Here is a 25,119-nt window from a genome sequence, read left to right as displayed (position 1 = left end):
ACTAACATCCAGCCTTCTGGATCCTCGCACATGAAGATAAGAGCAACCGTCACTGCCAAGACACAACAGCTAATACACACGCATGCATACCTCCATAACCACTATTTAGTCTAGTGTGGACATGTTGCCCCTGTTGAGTATTTATATAATTAGGCTACTAATGCAGGTATTCCGTAATAATGTAAGGGTAGATAGACATTTTTCCAGTGATATTCATAATAATAATATTAATAGATCATTTGTATATGAGATCAGAAAATTAACTGACGTATTTACTGATCATATAATCAATGGAGCTGAACAATGGAGCTGTAGCCTATCAGTCAGTAAGAGCTGTGTGACCCTTTGTGTTTGACCAGGAAGAGAAGAGTGCACTGTGGGTAGGATAACGACATCCCTCAGCAGGAATATGAGCTCCTCGGCGCCGTGACACTAAAGTTATGACTTTAATATGGCTGATACGGGTCCATTTTTAACTTCGTGTATTATTTTCTACCTCTCAATCGGAGCCGCAATTTTTCAAATCCTCGAAGAACCCAACTGGAAATCAGCCAGGGACAAATACATCCTAGAAAAGGAGAACATCTTGAAGAACTATACATGCTTAACCAAAGAAAGTCTGGATGAAATTTTGAAGGTAGGCTATGTAGCTTATCTATACTTCTATCTGGTTATAATCGCCTGGCCGAAAAAAAAAGAAATCATGACTTTTAGAGATAAATTGTCTTCTACTTTTATCAGCCTCAGTGAGTAATAAAGAGCTCAGCAACTCTAATAAAGTTGTTAGATTAAAGTAATGAAGCCAAACAATGTCCACCTCTCCTCCATTAGAGTGCGTTTAATAGCTGTAGTAACTTATCTTATAGTTACTTGTTCTCAGAGGGTAAAAGTGAAGTACGCCGTACACATATCAGTATCATAACCGGTTTTTCCACTTTACATGTAGCCTGGTTTAGTAAACAGTTATCAATCTGGCGGATTCGGGCCGTTTCACAATAAGACCAAACATCTTTTGTAGAGTCTTTAAATCTGGTAGTATTGGAAAGTTGTTAGCATTCCTGATTTAAAAAACGTGTGTTGGTGAGCTGAGCGTGAAGCTACATGTCTCCCTCAGCCACACATATTTGCGTAAGGTGTGTCCCTCGGTTATGGCTGCGTTACCTGTAACTTCTCTAAATCATTTCCAAACCAAATTAAGAAGGAATTTCTATACGTTTGGATTTGATCGGTATCGTTGAGAAACCTACAGTAGTTGGTGACAGAGTTTCTATGTTTACACACGCAGGTGGTGTCTGAAGCTGCAGGCCAAGGTGTGACCATCACCGGGGAGATTCACCGGAACACGTGGGACTGGGTAAACTCTGTCATCTTTGCTTCCACCATCGTCACCACAATAGGTATGTATAGGAGCTACACTATTTGTTTTGTTCTAACACATTTCTTTGTAATACATTTTTTTTATATTACGACAAATTTACTTCACAACGTAAATGTTACACAGAAACCTTCTTGTTTATATGTGGAAGTATAGCCTACTAGGGCCATTACATTACATTTCTAGCATCAATAACTGTACATTTGATTGCTTACAATATCAAAAAGAAACCAAAATAAAAGAATAAAGACATAAGTCTGCTGTTGTAAATGTTACAGGGATTAAATGCTCGCTTGAGAGGTGTTCCTGCAAAACAAGATGACAAGTAAAAGCATCTAAACACTGTGGAAGATAGCAAATTGTTTTTCAACCTGCAACCCACATTTAACGATTTATAAAGGGCATAATAAATAACACATAATGAAGCTAATAATTACTTTGTTTAAACATTTATACAATTATTCACTTACCTGTCAGTGTTGTGAATTCCCTCTTGTAATCTGTAGGATTCGGTAATGTCGCTCCAAAGACTAAAGGTGGCCGCCTGTTCTGCATCCTGTACGGTCTGTGCGGCATCCCTCTGTGTCTGGTCTGGATCAGCGAGCTCGGTTCTTTCTTTGGAGACCGGGCCAAACGTTTGTCCCAGATTCTGATCCGTAAAGGTGTTTCAGTGGTAAGTAGAAAACTCACTAAAAGCCTTGTCTAATTACTATATAATCCATAAAGTTGCCTTAATGGTAATTTAAGATGTTTCTTTCTACCCTTCTTTTAGAAAAAGGTCCAGTTTACCTGTACAGCCCTGTTCCTGTTATGGGGGCTGTTTGTGCACCTGGTGATCCCTCCGTTAGTTTTCATGTCTGTGGAAAAATGGAACTACCTGGATGGCCTCTACTACTCCTTCATCACACTCACAACGGTTGGTTTTGGAGATTATGTTGCAGGTGAGTGTTATATATGGCATAATGTATCTTTTTTATCCAAGGTTAATGCTTCTCTGAGGTTATTTAAGAATCTGAATTCTTTGAATTTCATTTCAGGTGTAAATCCTGAAATAGAGTACCCAAGACTGTACCGAGTATTTGCAGAGTTATGGATCTACATGGGCCTGGCCTGGCTGTCTCTCTTCTTCAGCTGGAACGTCCACATGGTCGTGGAAGCTCACAAGGTGCTAAAGAAGAAAAGAAGACTAAGGCACAAACACTTCTACGATGAGGATCCCCCGTCTGTGGAGGACAAGCCCAAACCAGATGTAAAACCGACCTCTATCGACATCTTCAACTTCCCGAAGGATGAAGACTACAGCACTGTCATCAAGGAGATCGGGGCCACAGCAAATAATCTAAGTACTGCTGCAGAAAACATTAATCGCTCCAAGAGCTGCAGCGACATCTTGGGCCACAACATCCAGACTCTGGATCACTCGCCTCGGCACAGACGCTTGATCAGCATCAGTGATGTGTTCATTAATGCAAAAGCTAAGACAGATGAAAGAGAACAAAAAGAGGTGGGTTCTATAAAACGAAAAAGCATCAAAAAACCTGAACCAGCAGAAGGTGTGCCGACGGATAATGATGAGAACAAGGACAGCTGTGTATTTTTTTCAGACACTGAGGGTATAAAGTTCACTGTACCTAAAAAAGATGCAGCAGAGGAGGAAAGTGTGCAGCATCCTGATGGAGGGGGGACAAGGTTTACTATATCCAAGGTAGCAGAGGCACACTTGGTAATGGATAAAGATGAAAAAGGGTGAAAGATGTCATCTAAACGTTCTATACGTTCCTTTACTTCTACGAAAAGACGTTTTCAATGAAAGTGTCAGAAATACTGTTGTGTATCAAAGAACAAATTTAGTGAGAATGATATCTGTAGCATCCAATAATGTTGTTTTCTGAAAGAATGTAAAAAAATGCACTTCACCTGATCAAAAATGTACTGAAACTCAATAATGTAAATACTATGCTGTGTCCATGAAGATCTGATTATTTTCATGGGCTCTTTGGTACAAATAAAGGGAGCACAGTTGTACATGAAATCTGTTTTTATTATCTACCCAATTTCCATTGCCTCTCCAAGTCCTCCCCCTGTGTTTCAATCCAATCCATTAGGTGGCAGTACTGCAGCTCTGCACTGGTTTCATCAAGACGTAAAGATTTGTGGGGTAAGCTAAATTTATAAATGCCAAAGAAATATTATAAAGAACTCTTGGAAAGAAATGGGACCAGATTTGGCTCCCATGAAAGAGCCTGTTCCAAGGGCCGATTGGTCACAATATCAGTCTGGACATTTATTAAATGATGTATTGTGTTTTTTTTACAATATTCTGTGCCTCTATACAAACTAATACGGTTCCCATTATTTCAGATGACAGTACAGGGCTTTTTGGAAAACACTGCCAATTAGCAACTTTCCCTCAAACGGGGCAGCGACACTAGAAGCCATGATCACTTTGCCATCATCAACATACTCCTGGCTTACCACTGGCCTCTCGGAGTGAATGTTCTTGATCAGAAGGACCTGAAAGAAACATGAATACATTTAAAAGACAAATTTAAATAACAGTGTAAATGTACAATATAATTTTAAAAACTACTAACCTCTGAGCCCGGTGGATCTTCAGTGTTAAAGTTTGACAACTTCAGGCCATTTGGATGACAACCGAGCCAAACATCGCCTGTCTTGTGGTCCACCTCGATGTTATCACAGAGAGACCCCACAGCTACAGACTAGATGGAAACATTACATTCAGTTAGTAAGACAAAGGATGTATATGAATATTGTTTTTTTAATTAGTAAAAGCTATGTTAAAAAGTAGTTTGTCATTTTGGGAAATATGGTTAGCCTATTTCGGCTTTCTTTTTAATGCTTGTATACAATGCTACAGCCAGCAACGAGTTAGCTTAGCTAAAAAACCTGAAACAGGGACAATGCTAGCCTGGCTGTATCAGAATATTACAATATCCACCGACCAACACCTTAAATCTTACTAATTAATACATGTTAGTTAGTATGTTTAATCTGAACATAAACTATAGACTGTTCAGTAAATATAAAGCTACAGGCCGCAGCAAGTTAGCTTAGCTTAGCTTAAAAAATACCTGAAAGAGAGACTATGCCAGCCTGGCTGGTTCAGAATCTTACAATATCCATTGACCAACAACTTAAAGCTCATTTATTAACACATTATATTTTGTTTGTTAAATCTGTACAAAAATTGCGCAAAAAAAAACCAATTTAGGTTTGACGGTTTTTTTAATGATTTTCTTTATGATAAGCTAAACTAACCGGCTGCTGGCTGTAGGTTCATATTTAGCTGGCAGATGTGATCTGTCTGATAGGTCTTGGCAAAATTGCCATATTTCCCAAAATATCAAACTATTCTATTGATATTTCGCTGAGGTTATAAAATAGACACCGCTACATTACCTTAAGAAACACTAGCTGTTCTCCTCTTTGTCTCTCAAAAACATCTATCCTATGGTCTATGATATCTGCAACATAAATATACCTGTAAAAAAAAAAAAGAGAGAATTCCTTTTTTTAACTATTTAGGCATTTCATGACAAACGTATTGATGTGGAAATAGATTCAGTTAAAAATAACATGCATGTCCAGTGACTGGAAATAACCTTTTGTCAGGAGATATGTTGATGCCATTTGCAGACATGAAGCCATTGGCTGCCACCCTCACTTCCTTCGGACTGTAGTACACTACATTACACCAGGGTAGACCCAGGATGATGATCAGAAAGTGAAGTACATCATTGGGATAGGAGTGATCATTTGTGGCATAGAAGCTCTCTGCTCCAACTGCAACAATGTCGTTTACGCTGAAAGAAATGATGAATACGATATGTTTAGATTGTAAAGTGTGTGACACTTTGAAAGGTTATCTGTGGAGTACATACCTGTGGAGTAGGGGGTGGGTGACGGTTTTCAGGTGCACAAGTGTGTCCTCCTCGACAAAGTGAAAGATCTCTATTTGGCTTTTGTGCTGAGGGTGATTGACAACAAACAGGTACACTGAGTCATCTGCAGAGAAAACAGCAATGTGTCGTCATTATTCTCCTCGTTTACCTTTAGAATACAAAGATACAGATTTCTCACAGCAGTGTTGAACTTTATAAAGTCATAGTTTGACCTTTGACCTGGAAATACTGTCACTATACAATACTGTTTTTCTGTTTACTTCAAAAAACGTAATACTTGTTGCCCTGTTCAGCAACACACATGCATAATTGTTTTGTTTTGTAGACACATTTTTAAAGACTGGTTTAATGCTACCTTTCTAACCTTTGTCACAAGTTTCCTGTGGCTCCTTCACAATAAAAGCCACCCTGTGTTTTAAGTATTTCAATTAAATCCACATGAGCAGGAGATGCTGGGTAAGGATAAGCGGTAATTTAAGACAGCTGTGTTATAACAGTAGGAGGATGATCAGTAAACAGTCTGATATCAATCATAGAGATCCAATAACAAGCAGTAACACTGGATCACACACTGCATTCCTATCAATCCTCTTTATCGGTGAAGACAAATTTTAACAGCTTGTTTATTTTGTGCCTTCTAATTAACTGGCTTATTCTGTACTTCTTCCTTTGTCGTTATTTTATTGTGGCTTTTTCTCTTTTGTCCAGCCTTTTATGCACCATCAGGACTTGTGTTTTACTTTGTTTACGTGCAGAAAGGATAAACAGAGTATGCATTCATGAATGCATTTGTCTTTTAATGGTGGAATAATTTACTTGGCCTTGAATGTTAAAAGGTGAACATTTTTGAAAAGGAATGATGTATTTTCTCGTAGCTGCAGATGTTGCTCCTGATTTGTACTTCACCTGTTTCGTCTGTGTAAAGACTGATGCCATGAGGGTTGAACGAGCTGAGGTCCAGTTCTCCTTTGATCTTCAGCTCCACAGGAGTTGGTTTTGGGTGCAGAAGATCCATAATGTACAGTTTCCCAGGTTCATCAGAGAATGAAGGCACTCCTGGATACTTCAAGCCCTGAGTTGAAAACACAGTGTGTTAATGTTAGTGCAGATCTGTGATCTAGATTAGGAGGTCATTCAACAAACATTACTTTCTGAATTAAGTCAACAACAGTTATTGGTAGTTCCAAGTGATTTAAAAGCATTAATCAATAATTTAATACAATTTAAGAAGACTGCATTGACGCAGTGGATACAATTAATACAAATGTACTGTATATGATAAATGTACATACTGTGCTTATAAAGGCCAGTCCATCTCTGAGTATTGTGATATCCTCTGCCCCATATTCTGTTAGAAACAAAACAAAATAAGAGTTTCTTTCAGTTCTTATACAGCCCTAATATTACACCGCTGACACTTGACCCACTGTCAGCAAACTGGACTTCAAACTCTTCTTTTATGACAACAGTTGATATTATTAATGACTCAAGACCAGAAACTTAATCGCGTAACCATTTTGAAAATGTAAATCCCTAAATTAAGACACTAACTTGACCGTTAAGACAAAAGAACCTACCAATGTTCTTTAAATACTGACAGTTCAGGTGTTTCACAGGTAATTCTCTGGAGGCAAGGCTGATTTCCCTGCAGACAAAATGAAATATTAAAGCATTTTTATTAGAAAACACAACCACAATCTGAAGGTCTACTGTGCTATTTTATATAACCCATGTAATTAGCAGTGCCTGGCATTGATAGGGTTGTTCTTCACTACCTACACACAATTGATCTTTTACTTTTAGTATTAGCTAAGCAACAGCTGTCAACATTTAAAAGCAGTACAAGTACACATCTACTAACCTTCACATGTTGTCTAATAAAAACTTACTTTAGTTTGAGGAATCTTTGTCCAACAAAAACTGCAAAAGCAGCGACAACAACAGCAATCAGTGCTTTCTTCATGGCAGCCATTAGGGGTCAAGGGTCAGATTACACACAGGAGGTAACGCAGGGACACTTCCTGGAAGCAGTTACAAAGCTCCACCACAGAGGGAGCTGAAGTGTGTATGTGAGAAGCCCCATTTTACCTACCACATGATTACCTTATGATACCTGGAGGGGCTATAACAAATCGGCAGCACAAATATTCCAGTGGAAAACTTTTCAGCCAGCACCATTTTGTTTTTTTGTTGTTGCTTTTTAAAAATGCAAGTCACTGTTTATTCAGGGACAACATTCAGTGTGTGTAACCACCGTATAGAACAAAAGGACGAGAACAAGACATTAAAAGTAACTGACTTATATGAAATATGTAACAGTCAGTCAGTTAGGATGTTGCTTTTGCAGTATGAATGCTGGACTGTTTAAGCGCAGAGGGGCGGAGAAGTTAAAGAATAATAAGAGAGCCGGACAGACTTGAATGTTTTGTGGCCAACACACAACCAACATAAAACTTGCATAACTTGATCTACAATAACATCAGTTAAGAGTTTAATATTTTTTTAATCAGTGATCTGTGTAGAAAAACAAGACAAAGTACAGTTTCACCATACACCTTTCACTTATTTATTTAAATTCAAATGCATGAAAATTGTAACACTTTTTATTTAAAGCAATTCACACATTTATTTTTAAACTCTGTTTCATACAGTGCATGTATAAAGAGGTCACAGAAAAGCATTTTTTCATGATCAGCACCGGAGATATTAATTTAGCTTCTTACATGTTTGATTGAAAATATCGTATGATGAAATACTGGTATCAGACCTGTCCAGGATGTACCCCGCCTCTCACCCAATAACAGCTGAGCTCGGCTCCAGCTCTTTCTGTGACCCTGAACGCGATAAGCTGGATGGATATCGGTATCATTACACGAAGCAAACATATGCACAAACCCACTTCACCCTCACCCTTCCCAATAAATATCCTGTTTAAACATGAAACTCAAAAACACTCCCTCATACACTTTTTTATATTTGAATCATTGATTTATTCTTTCTTTCATTTTCTCCCATTTCACCCCAAGTAGTCTTATCGTAACACATCTTCACTTAACACTCTTATTTTGGTATACACATTTTTTATGTTTTGTCTAAATCTGCACTAATAATACCCCATTCCTGTTTTTAGTGGTATGTTTAACTAACCCCAAAAAATAAGATAAAAGAAGAAAATATTATATCAAAAGCACAATATGCAGTTGAACCCCAGTGCTATTACTATCAAATCAGATAATCAACCATCTATCTCTCTCCAGCTCCTCCTAGTGGATTTTTAAGCTCTTACACCAGCAGAGATTTTCTGGATCTATTATCATATCATGTCTGGTAACATTTTGTGCCTTCATTTCAACATATATCACACGTGCCCTGTCTGACTGAGTGCCTAGCAGAAAGGCAAATCTTGATTTCCTTTTATTTAACTTTGATTCATTTCTTAAACTCTTCTTAAAACCGCAAGTCAAGCAGTTGTGGCCTATTCCAGATCACAGGACAGGGCTTTGTGAAACACAGTGCCAATGAGCAACTTTCCACCATAGGCAGCTGCAACAGAGGAGCCCATGAGCACTTTGCCGTCGTCAGCGTACACCTGAGTCACAGCTGGCTGCTCAGAATGAATGTCCTGGATGCGGATGACCTGTGAGAGAATAGTACAGAGATGACGGAGCGTAAATAGACAGATCAGCTGTTAATGTATGCAGAGTAAATGAGAAACAGAAAAAATACAGTCTGATCTTGTTTAACTATTAACTATCCAGACAAACCTCAGATCCTGGTGGGTCGTTGGGGTCAAACATGAAAACTTTCCATCCATTAGGGTGACAGCCTAACCACAGATCTCCAGTTTCAGGGTCCACTTCAATGTTGTCACAGAGTGACCCAACGGGCACAGACTGGTGAGGAGTCACATACAAGATTATAATCAGACATTTCTGTTAATGCCTTGAATTTAAAAGACAATGCTAGCATGACCTGATTTTGTACCTTTTCTCCCTACTGTCTAGCGCTTAAATCACATTAAATAAAGAATAATTTTCTCCTCTTTTTAAAATCCATGAAAGCACAATTCAAGTTACCTGTTACCTGATGTAACTGCTGGTTGTTAATAAGGATGATTATCACTTGCATACAATGATGATTTATATCTGTATAGATTTCCATGCTGCATACACCCTAATTTCATCAGATAATTGTATATTCGTTCATTAATACAATGACAAAAAAACAGAAATGTTTCATGAGAAACTGATTCCTGAAATGTGTGGTCCAAAAACTAAAAAACTAAAAACTTTTAACTTTTAAATTAGAATAATTTTACCTTTATCGAGACCAAGGCATTGTCCTCTTTCCGCTCCAGCACATGAACATTGTGGTCAAATAGATCTGCCACATATATATACCTATAAATGAGAGATAACATTAAAAATAAAAAAATATTGAAACATGCTAAGGTACAATATGCCTATCCCTGCACATCTTTCTTACCTTTGGTCTGGTGAGATATTGATGCCATTTGCAAAGTAATATCCCTCTGAGACCACTTTGGCTTCCTCAGGGCTGTAGTACACCACATTAGACCAAGGCTGACACAGAAAAGGCTCCACTATACCTTTAATGATTTCATTGGAATAGTGGTGATCATTGGTTGCATAGAAGGAGTCCACTCCTACTGCAACAATGTCGTTTACACTGGAAAGATAAATCAGAATCAGACATTTTTATTTTATACTATAATAATAATGTTAACCACTAAATGCCTAATATCCTGAGTTAGGTTGGAAACTTCAAATGAAAGTCAAACTTAGGGAATCTGACAAACAATTGCAAGAATTAGGAGGGACATTTGGCCATATTTAAACATACAAAAACATATATGATAACCCGTTAGCAACAGCAGCTAATGTTAGCATTCAACCACCTCCTAGCTAACATTACCATTTGATAGTAATACAAGACTAAAGAAAAGGCATGACTTCCTAGCTAACATTACCATTAGCTACTGCAGGGTTAACACATTAGCTTGCCAAAAAGCCAGATAATAGAAAAGCCAACATTAGAGGAAAGTCCTAAATCCCTTGCTAACTGTAATGTTAGCTAGGCGGTAATGTTTTTCTTCTCATATGGTGCTACATTAGCTAACTGTAATGCGAGCAAGGAAGTGGTTAAGTGCTAATATTAGCCATTGTCTAATGGTAGCTACCGAGTTATCAAGTTGGTTGTTTTAACTTTAAGTATGGTCAGATGTCCCTCCATATTTTCACTATTCATAGTCTTTTCGGTTGCTAATCAATCAAAAAGTAGTGAACTGATAATCATTTGTCAGATTCTCTCGATTTGGATCACAGCAGTGTAACATTAACCAGCATTTAAGCTTCCCACCCTTAACATCAGAGGAAATGGCCGCTATTGTCGCGACGCAGACTGAATGATCTCTCTCTTAAACATACTGTACCTGTAGAGAAGTTCATGTTTGATTGTTTTCAGGTGCACCAGCGAAAAGTCTTCCTCTTCAAATCTGAACTGCTCTACCTGGCTCTTGTGTTCAGGATGACTGACAACAAACAGGTATATTGCGTCATCTGAGGAGAAACAAGCAAAGCATTGTAAACAAAAAGGAAAGATTTTTGACAACTTATTTCCTTAGCATTGACATATCAAAAGGGAAATGTACGGATTATGTTTATTTCTAGATACTTTATTCAAAATAAACACCCACACCCAAGATATTGAAACAATCTTTGCTTCTCCAATAGAGCCAACAGGATACCTACTGGAATTATCACAGCAGGTTTGTCTACATACTCTGCCTGCACACACAGGTGTGTATTTACAAACAGTGAATTATAAAAGGGCTTTAGTATTTATACAGTCAGCTAAAGTGAATTTTATTTATATTGCAGAATGTACCTATATTTGTGCTTTCTATTCGTTTCAATATAATTGTTCAAGCATAAGGCGGCCACTGGACATCGCTTTTTTCCCTTGAGGTTCTATCTTGTAGAGACTTGTGTGTAACATGGGATAAACCACATAAGGAAGTTCTTTTACCACTTGGATCAATGTATATACTGATGCCATGAGGGTTGAATGACTCCAGGTCGAAGTTCCTTGGCATGCGCAGCTCCACTGGTTTCATGCGGGCATCATTCAAGTCAACAACAAAAATCTTTCCTGTCGCATCCGAGGGTGGCATGCCAGGATATCTCAGACCCTTGAGACATCAAAAATATATTCATAAAAAGACATTACAACACTTCACAATTACCAAGAACCCCAAACTTACAGTAAAAACAAGAACCCCCTTTGATCAGGGAAAGTGGATGGAAAAGGGATCAGGCCTTATAGCCCACAGTTAGAGGCAGAACCTTTGAATAGTTATTAAATAACAGTAAAATTGCTTATGGCCAAGAACAGTTTGAAAGAAATGCAGATTAACCAGTTCATGCAGTTATAGGTAGGGTGAGAAAGGATTTTTTTTATCTTTGGAGATTATCCCAGAGGACAAAAACACCTTCTTTGGATCAAATATTGAGCATATAGCATGTACTATGTGAACGCATACAAAAAGTTTGACTCTGGTTTGTCGTTTCTCTGTACTTTTAAAACACTGAACTACAAATACATAAATATATGTTATACATATTCAACTAACTACGTGGAATGAGGGGAATATTATATTAGTATTATACATATAGAAAGTAACATGAATAACATACAATATAATGATTGCACAAAGTGCCTATCAGTCAATCAACACAAAGACACTAAACAATTTTGGGTATTGAATAAAGGTTTCAATAATTGTTTTAATCACAAATGCCAATACAACTGCTTTTATAATATTTCCTGCTCTGATTAATGTCATTTTATATCTCAGTAGCTTTGTGTTCTGGGCTGCTGGTTAGACCAAACAGGATATTTGAAGAAGTCTCTGGAAAACTGTGAGGGGAAATATTATAGACTATACAATGTATAAAGAAAATATTGAATATTATATTTAATTTTTACAGATTAATCAGATGCAGACGATGGCCATAGCCTATACATGGTTTTATTGACTGTACAAAGCCTGCTTTTCTTTCTGAGTTGTTTCATGTATGTTCGTAGCTATTATGTAGCTACGCAATGCCAAATGTCAGAGGCGAACATTGGCGGCATTTCAACTCAAATACTTACAGTGCTGATAAAGGCGAGCCCATTACCAAGGATCGTGATATCCTCAGACCCATGATCTGAAAATACCAAAGTTGCACAGTTACTTTTCATGCTCTCCTTAACTTGTTGCTGCACTTTTTTTCTGATGGTACTTACCCAGATTTTTCAGTAAGACACAGTTAGGTAGGTGATTCTGGACAATCTCCCTTGAAGCGAGGGACCTTTTCCTGCAATGTTTTCATCAGAGAGGTTAGCATTATATCAGGTGGCAACCACAAGACTTGTTTCCCTAAAAAAAAACTCACGCCCAAACATAGCCGTATCGTTTCGACATTCATGCAACTTCTTCTTTTACCTGAAGTTTACAATCCTCTCTCCGAACAGCGCCGATAAAGCAGCTACTACAACCGAGATACAGACCAACTTTCCCATTTTGCAGCCACTGCGAACATCAAACTGCTTCAAACTAACTGATAGTCTACTGCAGCCAAGGAGTGCCAGAGTAACGCGACTAATGCTGCCTTCAGGGCTGCAGGAAATAAGTAATCAAATGTCCACAAATGTTTTTGTTAACGATTAACGTTGCCATCTTGCATTTTACTTCATTTTCACCATAAATATAGGCCTACAAATAGGTGATTTCAATCATGCACTTACTTCTTGTCAACAATATTCTCACCAAGAGACACCTCACACACGAGACGTTTTTAGAATTTGGAATTTCCTACATATGAGGAGTACCTGAACACGGCATGATTTGAATAGTAGGAGCCACTATAACCGGAGCCAAATACCGTCTAAAACAGCTCAAATGAGACAGTTTTAGTTGTCTGCATTACAATTCTGTGTTAAATTTGTACTAGAAAGTGAAATACGTCCATCTGTGAATGTAAATTACGTCTTAACTGACAGTTTTGAACCCTCTTTATTTGCATATGCAATGGCAGGAGTCATGTGACATATATTTACTTTAAGCCTCTGTGAACTTGGATCCTTTCACGCATTGCCTGGTTTGTAGTCGCATTAATGTCTTCATGTTTTTCTGCATGTGAATCTTGAAGAATAATCTTGCACTTTATTGTGATGTGCTCGACGCTAATTTGGTCTAAGCTGTGCATTTACCTTCTCCCATTATTGCCAATAACATAGATAACTGCTCCTATGCACACATCCACTTTTTATCCATTTCAAGCTCTCCAGAAATGCTCCCCCCCCCTCCCCCAAATTTGAAAATGATTAAGGATACCTGCACATAAATGGAGATGCAAGTGTACAAACAGAACTGAAAAGCTGGTTAAACCACTTGGGAAATAGTCTTGTGGGTTACACCAAGTATGCTGGTCTGCTTCAAATTCACTCACATATTACCAATGCAACCGGTCAACAGACGGTATACTCAATAACATGTAGTGGCTGCAAAACCCTGTTTAAATTGTTTATTTTTGAAGTTGTTTTTGTAGGTGATGACTCCTCCCAACATAAAACAAAAAGTTACAAAATTGTCTATGTAATCAAAATCATGTGTAAGAGACTTCATAAAAAACAAACATGAACACATACATACACATATAGAAGTGAAAGTAACATAAAATTGGCAAACTATTGACCCTGTGATATTCAGCATTGGGTGCATGCAACCTGACAGTAACTGTAGAATATCTACAAAAGTCCAATTAAAGAATTATAGCATCTAACAACTTCAAAACACCAACAACTCCTGCACATTACATCGTGTGCAACCAGCGAGCACTGTTCAGTGGGGCACACCAGATTCCTGACTCTGTTATGTGAAGTCGTGTAAAGGTTCACAGTGTAATACAGCAGGATCCCCATCAAACAGTTTCAAGCAAGACTGTATATTTGGAACATACAAAATAAATTTTATTATCCATTCTCTTCATGTCTACATCTTATTAGAATTTCTAGACAATGGCATCGTCAAATAACACACCCAAATTAATTCTAATAATCCTGACAGGTGCAACAATACATTTCTGTCAAGTCCAGGTGTCAAAATATAACTGAATGTGAAAAGCAATTTAAATCTTCTTCTTTGTTATTTTTCAACATAAAAAGGGGAGCCATGGCCCTGGGCCGCAGTGAGAGCTAGGCAGGACATGGCCATGAGCACACAGAAACACGGGTGAGGAAGTGGCTTCAGGGTTGAGCCCCGGTGGCTGCAGGGACTTGTGTGGCCAGAGTGTTGGGAGCAGAGATGACGGGTGATCCAGCAATGTTAGCCAGCGGCTGTGAGGAGGACATTGAGGTGATGCCTAGGAGAGAAGAGACGGTGGGTCAGTAATGATAAGGGAAATGGGTCAAAGTCTTCACACTCAAACTACAGTTATAACTTTGATAAGATCCAAAGAAACAGTCTGTGAAGACATTTAAAAGATGCTCGTCGTACAACTTGACCAAATCTTTGGCTACAAATAAAGTTTTATTAAAAAAAAACAACTAGTCAGATGATGGATTTCTATGCAACTTATCAATCTGATTTTTACTGTGACAACAAATTCGCCTGGGAATCTGCGAACGCGTTTTATTTTCTGTTACATGCAGGCCGATCCGCCTCCTGTTCAGACAGCTTTCCATCTGGCCTGATGCGGGCCGAGCCATAACAAGCGTTTAACTAATATGGGGCAGGTTAAATTCAAAGACTGTGGAGTGCGGGTTTCGCTCAGTTTGTAGAGCATGCGCCCCATGTACAGAGACTGCAGTCCTCATTGCACTGACCGCAGGCTCGACTCCCAGTCTGCCGATCATTTGGTGCATGCCATCCCCCACTCTCTACTCCCCTAACTATGTCTCTCTTCAGCTGTCCTATATAATAGAAGCAAAAGCCAAATAATAATAATAAAAAAATTCAAAGACTGTGCACAATTGAGGCATTTTTGTAGACACAAAAAGATGGCTGCCCGTGATTTGGAATGTTCCAAATCTGCCAACAAGTCAGCATTATACAAATTGGACAGTTAAGGTGACACAAACATGGCAAGTGTTGCTACTTAATCATGTTATGCCAAACAACCGTGTTGGACAACAAACAATATAAATTGGATATTGGAACTTGCTACCTAGCAGCCTACTGTTCTGCAACACATATATTTGCTTTAATTGGTTGTAGTGCTATCCTGCATCTGCCCCTTGATCAAAAATTAACTGGGAGGTTCCAGCCTAATAAATATTGACATATGAGTCTAGTGATGTCAGTGAAAGTAACTACAGATAAAAGATATACCTCCATAGTCCGATAATAAGAGAAACCTCTAAAATGCAGACAAGGGCAGAATTTACTTACCGGCCATCATACTTGAGGAGCTGACTGGTGTAGAGCTTGCAGCCATCCCTCCAGGAGTTGCCCCCCTTCCCTGATCTTTTACGATGGGGTCTGAGAACAAAAGTGGATTTGAGCGCCTCATAAACTAAACCCGTGTTTACACAACAAAGCCACTTTTCATATTGAGCTCAAGTTTTGGCCTGCAGCAGTTTACTCAAGCAAATAATGAGAAATGCAAAATGGCTAATATAAATGTGAGAAAAACAAACTCACAGAAGTAGGGATGATCCATGGCCTCTCTGGCCGTGAGGCGGGCTTGATGGTCATAGCGCAGCAGTTTGTCCAGGAAGTCTAAAGCCTCTGTGCTGACCAGGTGCTGGTTCTCACTGTGCACAAACCTTTCCCACCTTTTGCGGGAGTGTCTGGAAAGCAGACCAGGAACCAAGTGTTAATGTGAGGTATTCATCAGCAGACATCTCGGCTAATAGAATTTACTTTGCTCATGTCAGAGAGCTTCACTGTTTTACCTTCCAAGAATGTCGTTGAACCGTGGATCCAACTCAATGTTGTACTTGTCAATGTAGTCGTACAGGTCCTCAGTGCCAAGTACTTTTGCGATTCGCACAAGCTGGAAGATAGAAGATAAATTATTTTAGAACTTAAACAGAACAGTTGGAAACTCATTAATGTATATGAAAGGCATGGTGTTTACAGAACAATAGGGAATTAGATGCGATTAAATTATTAGTGTGTTGGAGTGCAAATATTGTGTTTAATTATCAAGTCCTTGTTTCTGTACGGTTTCATATCAGACCCACATAAACCAGTGGACCTCCTTCTTTCAGAGTCAATATGCATCATCATGCTACATTTACATTAACAACACTACGCTTGATACAATTGTTTAATTTGATATTATGAAGACAAGTAAAACTTTGTTTTTTTACGCGTTATAAAGTAATACATTTTTAAAAAGTGATACACTGTTTGCACGATGACAAGAGATATGATAAGAGTTTTAAACAAGAGACTTACAAAAAGATTACTTGAAAAATAAAAAAATATTTGAATGACCATTTCAACCATGATGTCACATAGGCTTACATGCCCGAATGAGCCATGGAAGATACTAGAAACTGTGTTCAATGTAACATAGTAGGTACTGGGAAAGCCTACAACACAAATGACAAGGTCCAGGGGACTAAAATATGTTATGATCTAAGCCCACTGGTAGTGTTCTACATTTAGCACTCCAACCTCCTGGAAAGTCAAAAGATATCTACCCTGCACAATAATAGTGGAAATATAATCCTTGTTGCTTCATCAGAGCTGCAATGTGTCTAACAATTCAGTGCAAGGTGAATGTAGTTTGACAGCATAAACCACATTATTATGTATTAAGCAATGTTGAAAAAAAAAAAAAACATCTCCAGACACTGCTCTTTACATGCTGCAGGTGTGTGACTTTATACATAAAAGACTAATGCATACAAAAAAAACAAAAGAGATTTTACATACCTGATCGTAGTTGTCATGACCATGAAAGAACGGTTCCTTTCTGAAGATCATGCTGGCTAGCATGCAGCCCAAACTCCACATGTCCAAGCTGTAGTCATACATCTATGAATGACAGAGAGGTGAAAAGATTTGACTTCATGGCTGCACTAAAAAAAAATAGAAATCTTATTCTTTCTTCTTTCATAATATTAATCCTGAGCGCCATTTTGACCAATGTGAAAAACTGGCACGGCAGTTCATGTAAAGGAACAGTACTGGAGTCTCACCTGGTAGTCTACCAGCAGTTCAGGTCCTTTGAAGTACCTGGATGCCACTCTCACGTTGTATTCCTGGTTTGGGTGGTAGAATTCTGCCAAACCCCAGTCGATTAGGCGAAGCTGGACATTCAAAAAATGTTTTTAAAATTGAGTTGAATGTACGTATTGAAAATTCAATTAGCTTGTGTAACAGCATTGAAGACAAGACAATACCTTTCTGTGTTCATGATCAATCATTACATTGTGTGGCTTGACATCTCTGTGCATTATCCCCATACTGTGGCAGTAATCCAGAGCCTATCAGGTAAAAAAGGAAACAAAAATATGGCTATAGTATCCACTGAATGCTGAATAGAGTGTGATATTGTTTTTGACAAATATCAAAACATTACAAAATGAATTATACCAGAAGCCGCTTCTTACCTTTAAGATTTCGTACATGTAGAATCGTATGTCAAAGTCAGATAGGGTTTGATACAATTGCTGTAAAAACAAAAAAACAAAACAAAGATGAGAATAGAAAAATTAATTAGAGTTGGCATATTCAAAATGACGAGACCAAAAGTGAAGATTTTGTACCTTGAAGTCTGTGTTGTTCACATGTTCAAAGACCAGAGCAGGGGTTCGGGACTAAAGAGAAGTAGGACAAAAATATACATGTATGTTATTGCATGAAATATTTAGATTTCTATATTATTACAGTGCAACAAGGAAAACCCAATTACCACGGGATCCTTGACGATATCTAACAGTGAGATGATATTAGGGCCACCCCTCAGATTTTCCAGGATCTTTATTTCTCTCTTGATTTTCTTTTTCTTGACAGGCTGTGAAAAGAAATGGGTTTGTGATGTGCATTAAATCCCCACTGAACTGTAAAAATTACATTTGCAAAACAGATTGATCAATTTATTATCTACATACCTTCAGTATTTTGACGACCACTTTTTCATTGTTTGTGATGTTTATGGCTTCAAACACTTCACTATATTTGCCTCTCCCTAGTTTTCTGACTAGCTGATAGTCGTCTTGGTTCCTATTAAATCAAAATGCCACAGTTAACAACGCAGGGATGGGTTACCCAATGAAGCAAAACAAGGAAAGAAACAATTAATGTGTCAACTTACCCCCATTCAACAACATGGGATTCATAGTCCCAATATTCCCGAGGTCTCTGTGTGTTTACATCAGGGTAAACTCGAGAACGGCTTGGAACAGGGCCAGACATATTCTACACAGGGTCTTCTCTAGATCTCCTAAAACAAAACAAACAATACAACAAAATGTAATTGCCTTAAATAACCACAGAAATACAATTTAGTAAAACTTAACTTAAAAACCAATTGTTTGGTGGACTTGAGGATGCCATGAAAATAAAAATATAAAAAATATATCTAGCATATTGTCAATGAATGGTAAGACAACACAATACCTGGGAGGTTTCCTCCAGGATGATGGTGACAGATGAATTAGAACAGGAGCAATCGAGATGCCTTTATGGTAAGAAATCTACGAACAAAAAAATATAAACAGATAAGCACATAAAAGCAGCAGTTTAAATATTCATATTAGCGCAACTGACTTAAACCACATATAAAGAACTGAGTATTGTTAATCAATTTAATCTTTTATCACTTTAACATTAATATATTCCCTATTGTTTCACAGAATCTGAATGTGATCATTTTAACTGAAAATCTCAAATAGGAAGGCAGAAATATAAAAAAAACCCTTCAAACCGAAGTAGCAGCATATGTTCCTTACATAACAAATACATGACTATAAATAAAAAATACACTCAAACTAAATTATTAGTGCTTATTGTGTCTAAATATGGTGGCGTGTGAAATATAGAAACCTGAATGTTAAATGGGGGCATCCAACCAGTTTAATCGGGAGGTACAGGGTTCAATACAGTCATCACTGGGGGCTACACCAAGCAGCAACTCCTGTTGAAAAAGGCAGAAAGTAGGTTGATTAAAATCAATGTTGTCAATTAAGCAAACGTGAGCAAACTGTGTGAGCTAACGTATTCCAGCCAATACAGCTAGCAAGGCTACATTAAATAAATGGGTTTCGGAGACACATCCAATCGACAAATGGTCACTCTAGTAATAAACAGTCGTTCATTTATGGCCAGTTTGCCCGCTAAGTACTTTAATGAAAAGGTGAGTGTACGCACAAACCCTGTGGCCCAAGGCCTGCACAAGTGCAGTGAAGCTAACAGCTAGCCAGCAGGCTAACCGGGCAGCTGGTTCGGCTGCTAGCTAGCTAGTTAGCATTAGCTCATCAACAGCAGAGGGAAAAGCCGGCTGGAAAGTCACAACTAGCTCTCGACCACATTATTAGACTTTAACGGCGGGAAATAGAAAGTCCGCGTCAAAATAGCTCCAACAACATTGTAGTGGTCTTTATTAATACAGAATTGAACAACAATCTTCGAAAAAGATATTTCCTAAAGCTAGAAAGTGCTAAGCTAGCAGGCTAGGGGAGTTGTTAGCCTGCTGGCTGGCGAGGCAACTGACTGACAACGCCTTGAAAAAACATCCTACAAACACTGTGATCGAGCTGTAGAATAGCAGCGCGATTGTGTAACTTGTTCCCAGCTTTTCCTCACAGGTAAAACAGTCAACAGCAGTTCCAAATCTACGACGATTTGTGCTTAAATAAGACGATTACCTCTCAGCGTTGTTGGGACGTCAATATGGCGATGCTTGGGATCAAGAGCTTAGTGCGAACAGCCTCTCCACCAGAGGGCGCTCTGCTTTTTTTGTTTCATGTGGGGGAATTGCAGCTCCCTCTGTCACCAACAGGTTCGATAAAAAACTTTTACCTACATGCTTATCTACTATGTGCATTCAAATGTTAATATTTTCAGTTACTTAAAATAACTTTCTGTGTCTCTTTTACATTTGTTAATTTCTTCTAGCAACATGCATGTTGGATGCTTTTATTGATTGGTGAGGGCAGATAATATTCAGTGGGCCTGCAAACGGTTTTTTTTTTATAATAGTAGGAGTACAGACAGCACACACAAGATAATTCACACATTAAACAAGTCATTGCTTTCCATCACCTGATTATTGCATTTTTGTGCTGTCCATTTCAGGATGTTTCTACCAAGAGACATTTCTATAGACTAATGCTCAATAGAGCCCGTGCTAAAAGGTCTTTGTTTAGGTAAAATATAGAGCTCAATGGCTAAATGGACAATGGTGAAATAGTGACAGGATACAATGCATGTTCTGTGGCATCATTTAAAAGGCTACCTCAGTCATAGAAATAGCCAGGGGCATTTTCCCGAAGTAAGCAACCACCTGTAATCTATAGATAATAGAGAGAAAGACTGATCCTTTCTGTGAGTTTGACTGCTGAGAACCTTTGTTTTCATCTTGAAATGATATTATAATTAGGCCCTTGTAAAGTTATCCTGTAGCTTAATTGTTGTTCCTCTGTCTGCAAGTCATGCTCTGTTAAACACACAGAAATAGTCTTTGACTGCAGGTCAATCTGATACATCTGGCTACAATCTATAATTATGGGTCAAGACCCATTAAAGGTGAACAATCTGGATAAAAGCCACAGCACTCTTCTTGCTTGCAAACAGTGGAAACAGAAGGGGACCGAAGTCAACATGAAGCTGTAAGTTTTTGAGATATTTGTAACCCTAACACTAACATTTGACAATGCCATAAAATTAGATGTTATTCTAAATTTAAATGTATTAATTGTAGCTTTTTTGTTTCAGCTTTATGTGTTGTCTATTGCTTACGTTTGCAACTATGGTGGCAACAGCCCCAATCAGAGGTACCTATCTGAAGAGAGAGGAAATAATGAAATGTTGTTTCAAGCTTTTTCAACTTGTTTTGCACGTTCAAAAATTGATAACATCTTTCTTTCTTCTTTTTGTCTGTCTTTAAAGCCCGGAGAGAAAATGTGTTAAGATTCCTGAATGGTGAGTTTATTTATGTAATTTCTTGATTTGTATGTTGTTTTGGATTTTTTAAAAAGCTAAATAGCTCCAGTCCTGCTATTTTAGATATGTGAATCTGTTATTGTGAACTATCATGTAACATTTTGATTCCTGTTGTTATAGATGCAAGTGATACAACCACGGACAAGACCATAACAGCAGCTATAACAGGTTTGTGATATCAATTTTAGCCATCAGATGTCAAGTAGTTTTAGTTCTCCAAAGAACAACTGAAAAAAAAGGAACAGAGCCACATGGTTGTGTTGAAACTTCATGGTGTACTGTAGCAAAACGTTTGACATTATCTGATTGTTACTGTATAAAACCACCGAAGTGATTGTCATGATTTATTTTTCTCATGTCTGCAGCAGATAGAAACCCTACGAGTGCACCTGTGAAAGAGCAAAATTCTGCAGGTACATTTTTTGTGTTTTTTTACTGTTAAAAGAAACAAATATGTAATAACATATCATAGCTAAAATATCTATTTGAATTATGAATTTGGTATTTTACATTTAACACGTCAGAATACAAAACAGCTGTGGATTTCTGTGCTTGTCAGGATTTCTTTTTAAAAACAGCAAACTCATTCACAGATATGTCAGCGGCAAAGTCCAGAGAGGGTTTTGACGCCAATGGATTCACAGGTATGTGGGCTTTATTACATGTGAAAATGTTGCAAAAATATTTAATTGAATATAAAAAAACTTTAAAAAAAAAAAGAGGTGTAAAAATGGTTGCATTACCCTTTAACCTTCGTTAAAAACAGGCATCCAAATGTCAGTAATAGTTTAAACAACATATTGATGCAGAAGTTGTAGCTATAACTTTTACTCTACCCATGTGCATTCAAAGACCCTGGCAGCCATGAAGTCATGAATCGTAAGGTTGTGGAGAAAGATAGAGGGGCTCCATCATGGAGGAAAGCTCTAGGAGGAGACAAGAACAACACTGGGCTGATGGATATGAGCAACAGGCCGGTTCAGGACCAGGGGAGCAGAGAGCACATCGAGCCTGTCATGACACCTCAAGAAAGCAGAGACCAGGTTGATCTTAACAGCCAGGAAGTAATGACAGTAGATGCTGGTAAAGTGGTCAGTTTAAGCAAAGACCAAGTGACTGACAGAGCCAGTCTAGGCAGCAAAATCCAAAGAAAGGCAACACCAGGAGGGTTAACTGGCATGTTGACCCCAGGCCGGGGCAGAGAAGTGCTGGATCTGGATAGTTTGGAGGAGAACAATGGCAGACCTGCTCCAGTGGGAAACAGAGTACAAATAGACTATGATGGTAAGAGCAGGTTCTCTTTATAACATACAACAAAATGCATTGTTGTAAGAATAATACTCTGATCAATCCAAGGCTGAACAATCGTTTTTAATATCCCGACAGAAACCAGAGAATTTCTCAGTTCTGAAATCAATCCAATAGGTAAGAAGTGTTTTTATCATGACCAGTGAAAATAGTCCCAATGTTGTTTGAGTGGAGTGACTGCTTTCCTTAAAGATCATATCATGTTATCTTCTTTCCTATCTGTGCTTCAGCACCTCTAGTGCACACGCCCAGTGGCTCATCTGTTCCAGCCAGGAGCCGAGCGTCCTGATCACACAAAGGTTTGTTTCCTCTGAGTTTGAATCAGACAAAGTTTTCTACATATTTCCATATCCCACCAGAGTAGCTTATAGGCAACAACTCCATGACATGCTGTAATTTTTACCACATAATGCACATTTAGATTAGTTACGCTCCATCCATTATAAGATTAAGTGGTTTGCCAGACCTTGCTTTGTCGTTCATTCTTTTTCCCTCTTTTTTCAGAGTCTTTTTGTTCCCTATAATGAGTCAGCAGCAAACATCTGTTGAGTCATAGGAGGCATGAAGGCTGCTTCCAAATACAGTCGCTGCTGGGACTTTTTCATCCAAATTTAGATGTTTACATGTATTTTTTTGTAAGGAGATCATGTGGACCAAATTTAGGAAATAAAGAGGTTTTAACAATACTGTGTTAGTCATGGAAACTGGTTTAAAGCTAAAGCTACGGTGTGTTAAAATGTTTATTATTTAGATAATCTTAAGCCTTTGTTTAAGTTGACTGCAGTGTGGAAACGTGTCAGTAATCTGTAATAAAAATACAAAAAGAAGGAAAAAGTAAAGAATGCATCTTTTTCAATTCCTTGATTTAAAATGTACTTTAATTTATAATTAGTTAAATACAAATACTTATTTTAAGACAGTTTAAAGATTAGCAAGAAAACAAGAATGTGATACAACAGACATCATATTTAGCGAAATACAGCGCTCAATGAATAAAATATAAATCAATTACATGCAGAATACATATATACACTGATGTTATCACCACAGTCTAAAGTTAAGTGTTTTTCTCACCTGTCACTGTAGCAGGTCATTAAACCAGCAACTCAGTTTTATGTCTGCCAATTCAGTAATCAATGTCAAAATCTTAAGAACAGCACAGACTGGTCCACTCGTACCTGACAATGGAAATGTGGACTACCGGACGTAAAATTTTTACCTGTCACAGCCAACACTTAACCTGTTTTTGGCTGCTAATTTGATTCCCTTTATAATGCTGTCCATATATAAGTGACGACAAAATGTGCGTAAGAGTAACACCCAGTTATAGCTTAAAAAAACCGATGAGACATTGTTGAGATATTAATGAGTCCGTTGTTTCATTTCCTAAAGTGCTGTAGCTCACTGTACACATCTGACTGGACTCCATGTAACTCCTGGAAAAAAAGTCAAAGCATATCATCATAGAGACATTTTTTAAAGAGCCCTTAAGGCTTTAAGACGATTTCAGTTCTTTGTTACCTGGTAGGGGGATTCTGTGACCTCAGTTGCCATTTTCTTTGATATTGAAGATAGTTGACTTCTCCTACCTGCCACAAATTTTACATTGTCAAGTTACTGACCACCTGCCATATTACAACAAACTAGCAGCATGAAACACAAAGCTAGTGCTCACCATCATGTGAATCCCACTCCCTTTTCTTGTTGTGGTGAGACGCAAAGCAGAACACTGTAATAGTGATGAAGATGGTCAGGATGATATCAGAGGCAATAATGCCCATAACAGACCCTATATTTATCATGTAACAAGAAGCGCAGTCTGAAAAAGAGAGGAGACATAGGTTTGTTACTATAAACAAACACACCAAACATGACTGCTGTCAGCATGCCGCAGAAGCAAAAGGGGAAGGAAACCTACATACCTTGCTGTCCTTCTGCAGATCCTGAAAGACAAAGAGTAATGAAGCCTCACTTACTATTATGTCTTTGCTACAATTGTTAAAACACATTTTACAGACCACGCACCAAAAAACGAGCCCACAATACAAAGAGCGTCAGCCATCTTCTCGGTGTTTGCTGGTAAAGGAGGAAATGAGGAGAGGTTGAGGGTCACTGGTGTTTCTCTTCTCTTCGAATGTCTGTGCCGTATCACCCATAAACAAGATGTTAAAGGTGGGAGTGTACACAGATAAATATATGTACACAGGCAATACTGGCTGTAGTGTGTGGGTGACTGTGATAGGAGGAGGGAGATGTCCACTCAGAGAAGAGGAAGCTGGTGTTTCTGTCTCTTCTCTCACATTCATGCATGTCTCATTTAAGTG

General features: G+C 38.2%; 5 protein-coding genes across 6 annotated transcripts; 1 reads left to right on the top strand and 4 right to left on the bottom strand.

Moving 5' to 3' along the window:
- Positions 1–389: 389 nt before the first annotated feature.
- Positions 390–3,385, top strand: LOC138584420 (potassium channel subfamily K member 5-like). Of its 2 annotated transcripts, none has more exons than XM_069656651.1 (5): positions 390–637; positions 1,286–1,397; positions 1,882–2,048; positions 2,148–2,316; positions 2,413–3,385. In XM_069656651.1, exons 1-5 carry the CDS (start codon positions 452–454, stop codon positions 3,123–3,125), a joined length of 1,347 nt encoding a protein of 448 aa, XP_069512752.1. In that variant the 5' UTR covers positions 390–451; the 3' UTR covers positions 3,126–3,385. The 2 variants fall into 2 exon arrangements, with proteins under 2 accessions (XP_069512752.1, XP_069512753.1); XM_069656652.1 differs by lacking the exon at positions 390–637 and adding an exon at positions 1,148–1,163.
- A 45-nt stretch (positions 3,386–3,430) lies between these two features.
- Positions 3,431–7,273, bottom strand: LOC138584117 (serum paraoxonase/arylesterase 2-like). The gene is made up of 9 exons (XM_069656271.1): positions 7,191–7,273; positions 6,879–6,946; positions 6,594–6,649; positions 6,208–6,373; positions 5,281–5,404; positions 5,002–5,202; positions 4,799–4,880; positions 3,970–4,098; positions 3,431–3,889 (listed from the first exon to the last, which is right to left on the bottom strand). Exons 1-9 carry the CDS (start codon positions 7,271–7,273, stop codon positions 3,728–3,730), a joined length of 1,071 nt encoding a protein of 356 aa, XP_069512372.1. The 3' UTR covers positions 3,431–3,727.
- Positions 7,274–7,843: 570 nt separating this feature from the next.
- On the bottom strand, positions 7,844–12,921 carry LOC138583874 (serum paraoxonase/arylesterase 2-like). Its single transcript, XM_069655923.1, has 9 exons — positions 12,812–12,921; positions 12,613–12,683; positions 12,478–12,533; positions 11,350–11,512; positions 10,754–10,880; positions 9,787–9,990; positions 9,620–9,701; positions 9,066–9,194; positions 7,844–8,938 (listed from the first exon to the last, which is right to left on the bottom strand). Exons 1-9 carry the CDS (start codon positions 12,886–12,888, stop codon positions 8,777–8,779), a joined length of 1,071 nt encoding a protein of 356 aa, XP_069512024.1. The 5' UTR covers positions 12,889–12,921; the 3' UTR covers positions 7,844–8,776.
- A 956-nt stretch (positions 12,922–13,877) lies between these two features.
- On the bottom strand, positions 13,878–20,246 carry LOC138584283 (casein kinase II subunit alpha-like). The gene is made up of 15 exons (XM_069656472.1): positions 20,191–20,246; positions 19,370–19,460; positions 18,944–19,020; positions 18,639–18,767; positions 18,436–18,547; positions 18,237–18,338; positions 18,091–18,141; positions 17,935–17,994; positions 17,725–17,808; positions 17,521–17,631; positions 17,255–17,356; positions 16,264–16,364; positions 16,010–16,158; positions 15,758–15,847; positions 13,878–14,729 (listed from the first exon to the last, which is right to left on the bottom strand). The coding sequence occupies exons 4-15, from the start codon at positions 18,737–18,739 to the stop codon at positions 14,614–14,616; spliced, it is 1,179 nt and encodes a 392-aa protein (XP_069512573.1). The 5' UTR covers positions 18,740–18,767; positions 18,944–19,020; positions 19,370–19,460; positions 20,191–20,246; the 3' UTR covers positions 13,878–14,613.
- A 3,477-nt stretch (positions 20,247–23,723) lies between these two features.
- Positions 23,724–24,937, bottom strand: tyrobp (transmembrane immune signaling adaptor TYROBP). The gene is made up of 5 exons (XM_069656992.1): positions 24,821–24,937; positions 24,718–24,738; positions 24,471–24,614; positions 24,317–24,384; positions 23,724–24,231 (listed from the first exon to the last, which is right to left on the bottom strand). Exons 1-5 carry the CDS (start codon positions 24,855–24,857, stop codon positions 24,175–24,177), a joined length of 327 nt encoding a protein of 108 aa, XP_069513093.1. The 5' UTR covers positions 24,858–24,937; the 3' UTR covers positions 23,724–24,174.
- Between the last annotated feature and the right edge of the window lie 182 nt (positions 24,938–25,119).

The sequence above is a fragment of the Semicossyphus pulcher genome, unplaced genomic scaffold (genome assembly GCF_022749685.1).
Source record: "Semicossyphus pulcher isolate SPU_LCO1_2020_fin unplaced genomic scaffold, fSemPul1.0.p SCAF_9, whole genome shotgun sequence".
NCBI classification, from domain to species: Eukaryota; Metazoa; Chordata; class Actinopteri; order Labriformes; family Labridae; genus Semicossyphus; species Semicossyphus pulcher.
The sequence above is the reverse complement of the archived record's forward strand: the minus strand, read 5'-3'. Positions and strand labels throughout refer to the sequence as shown.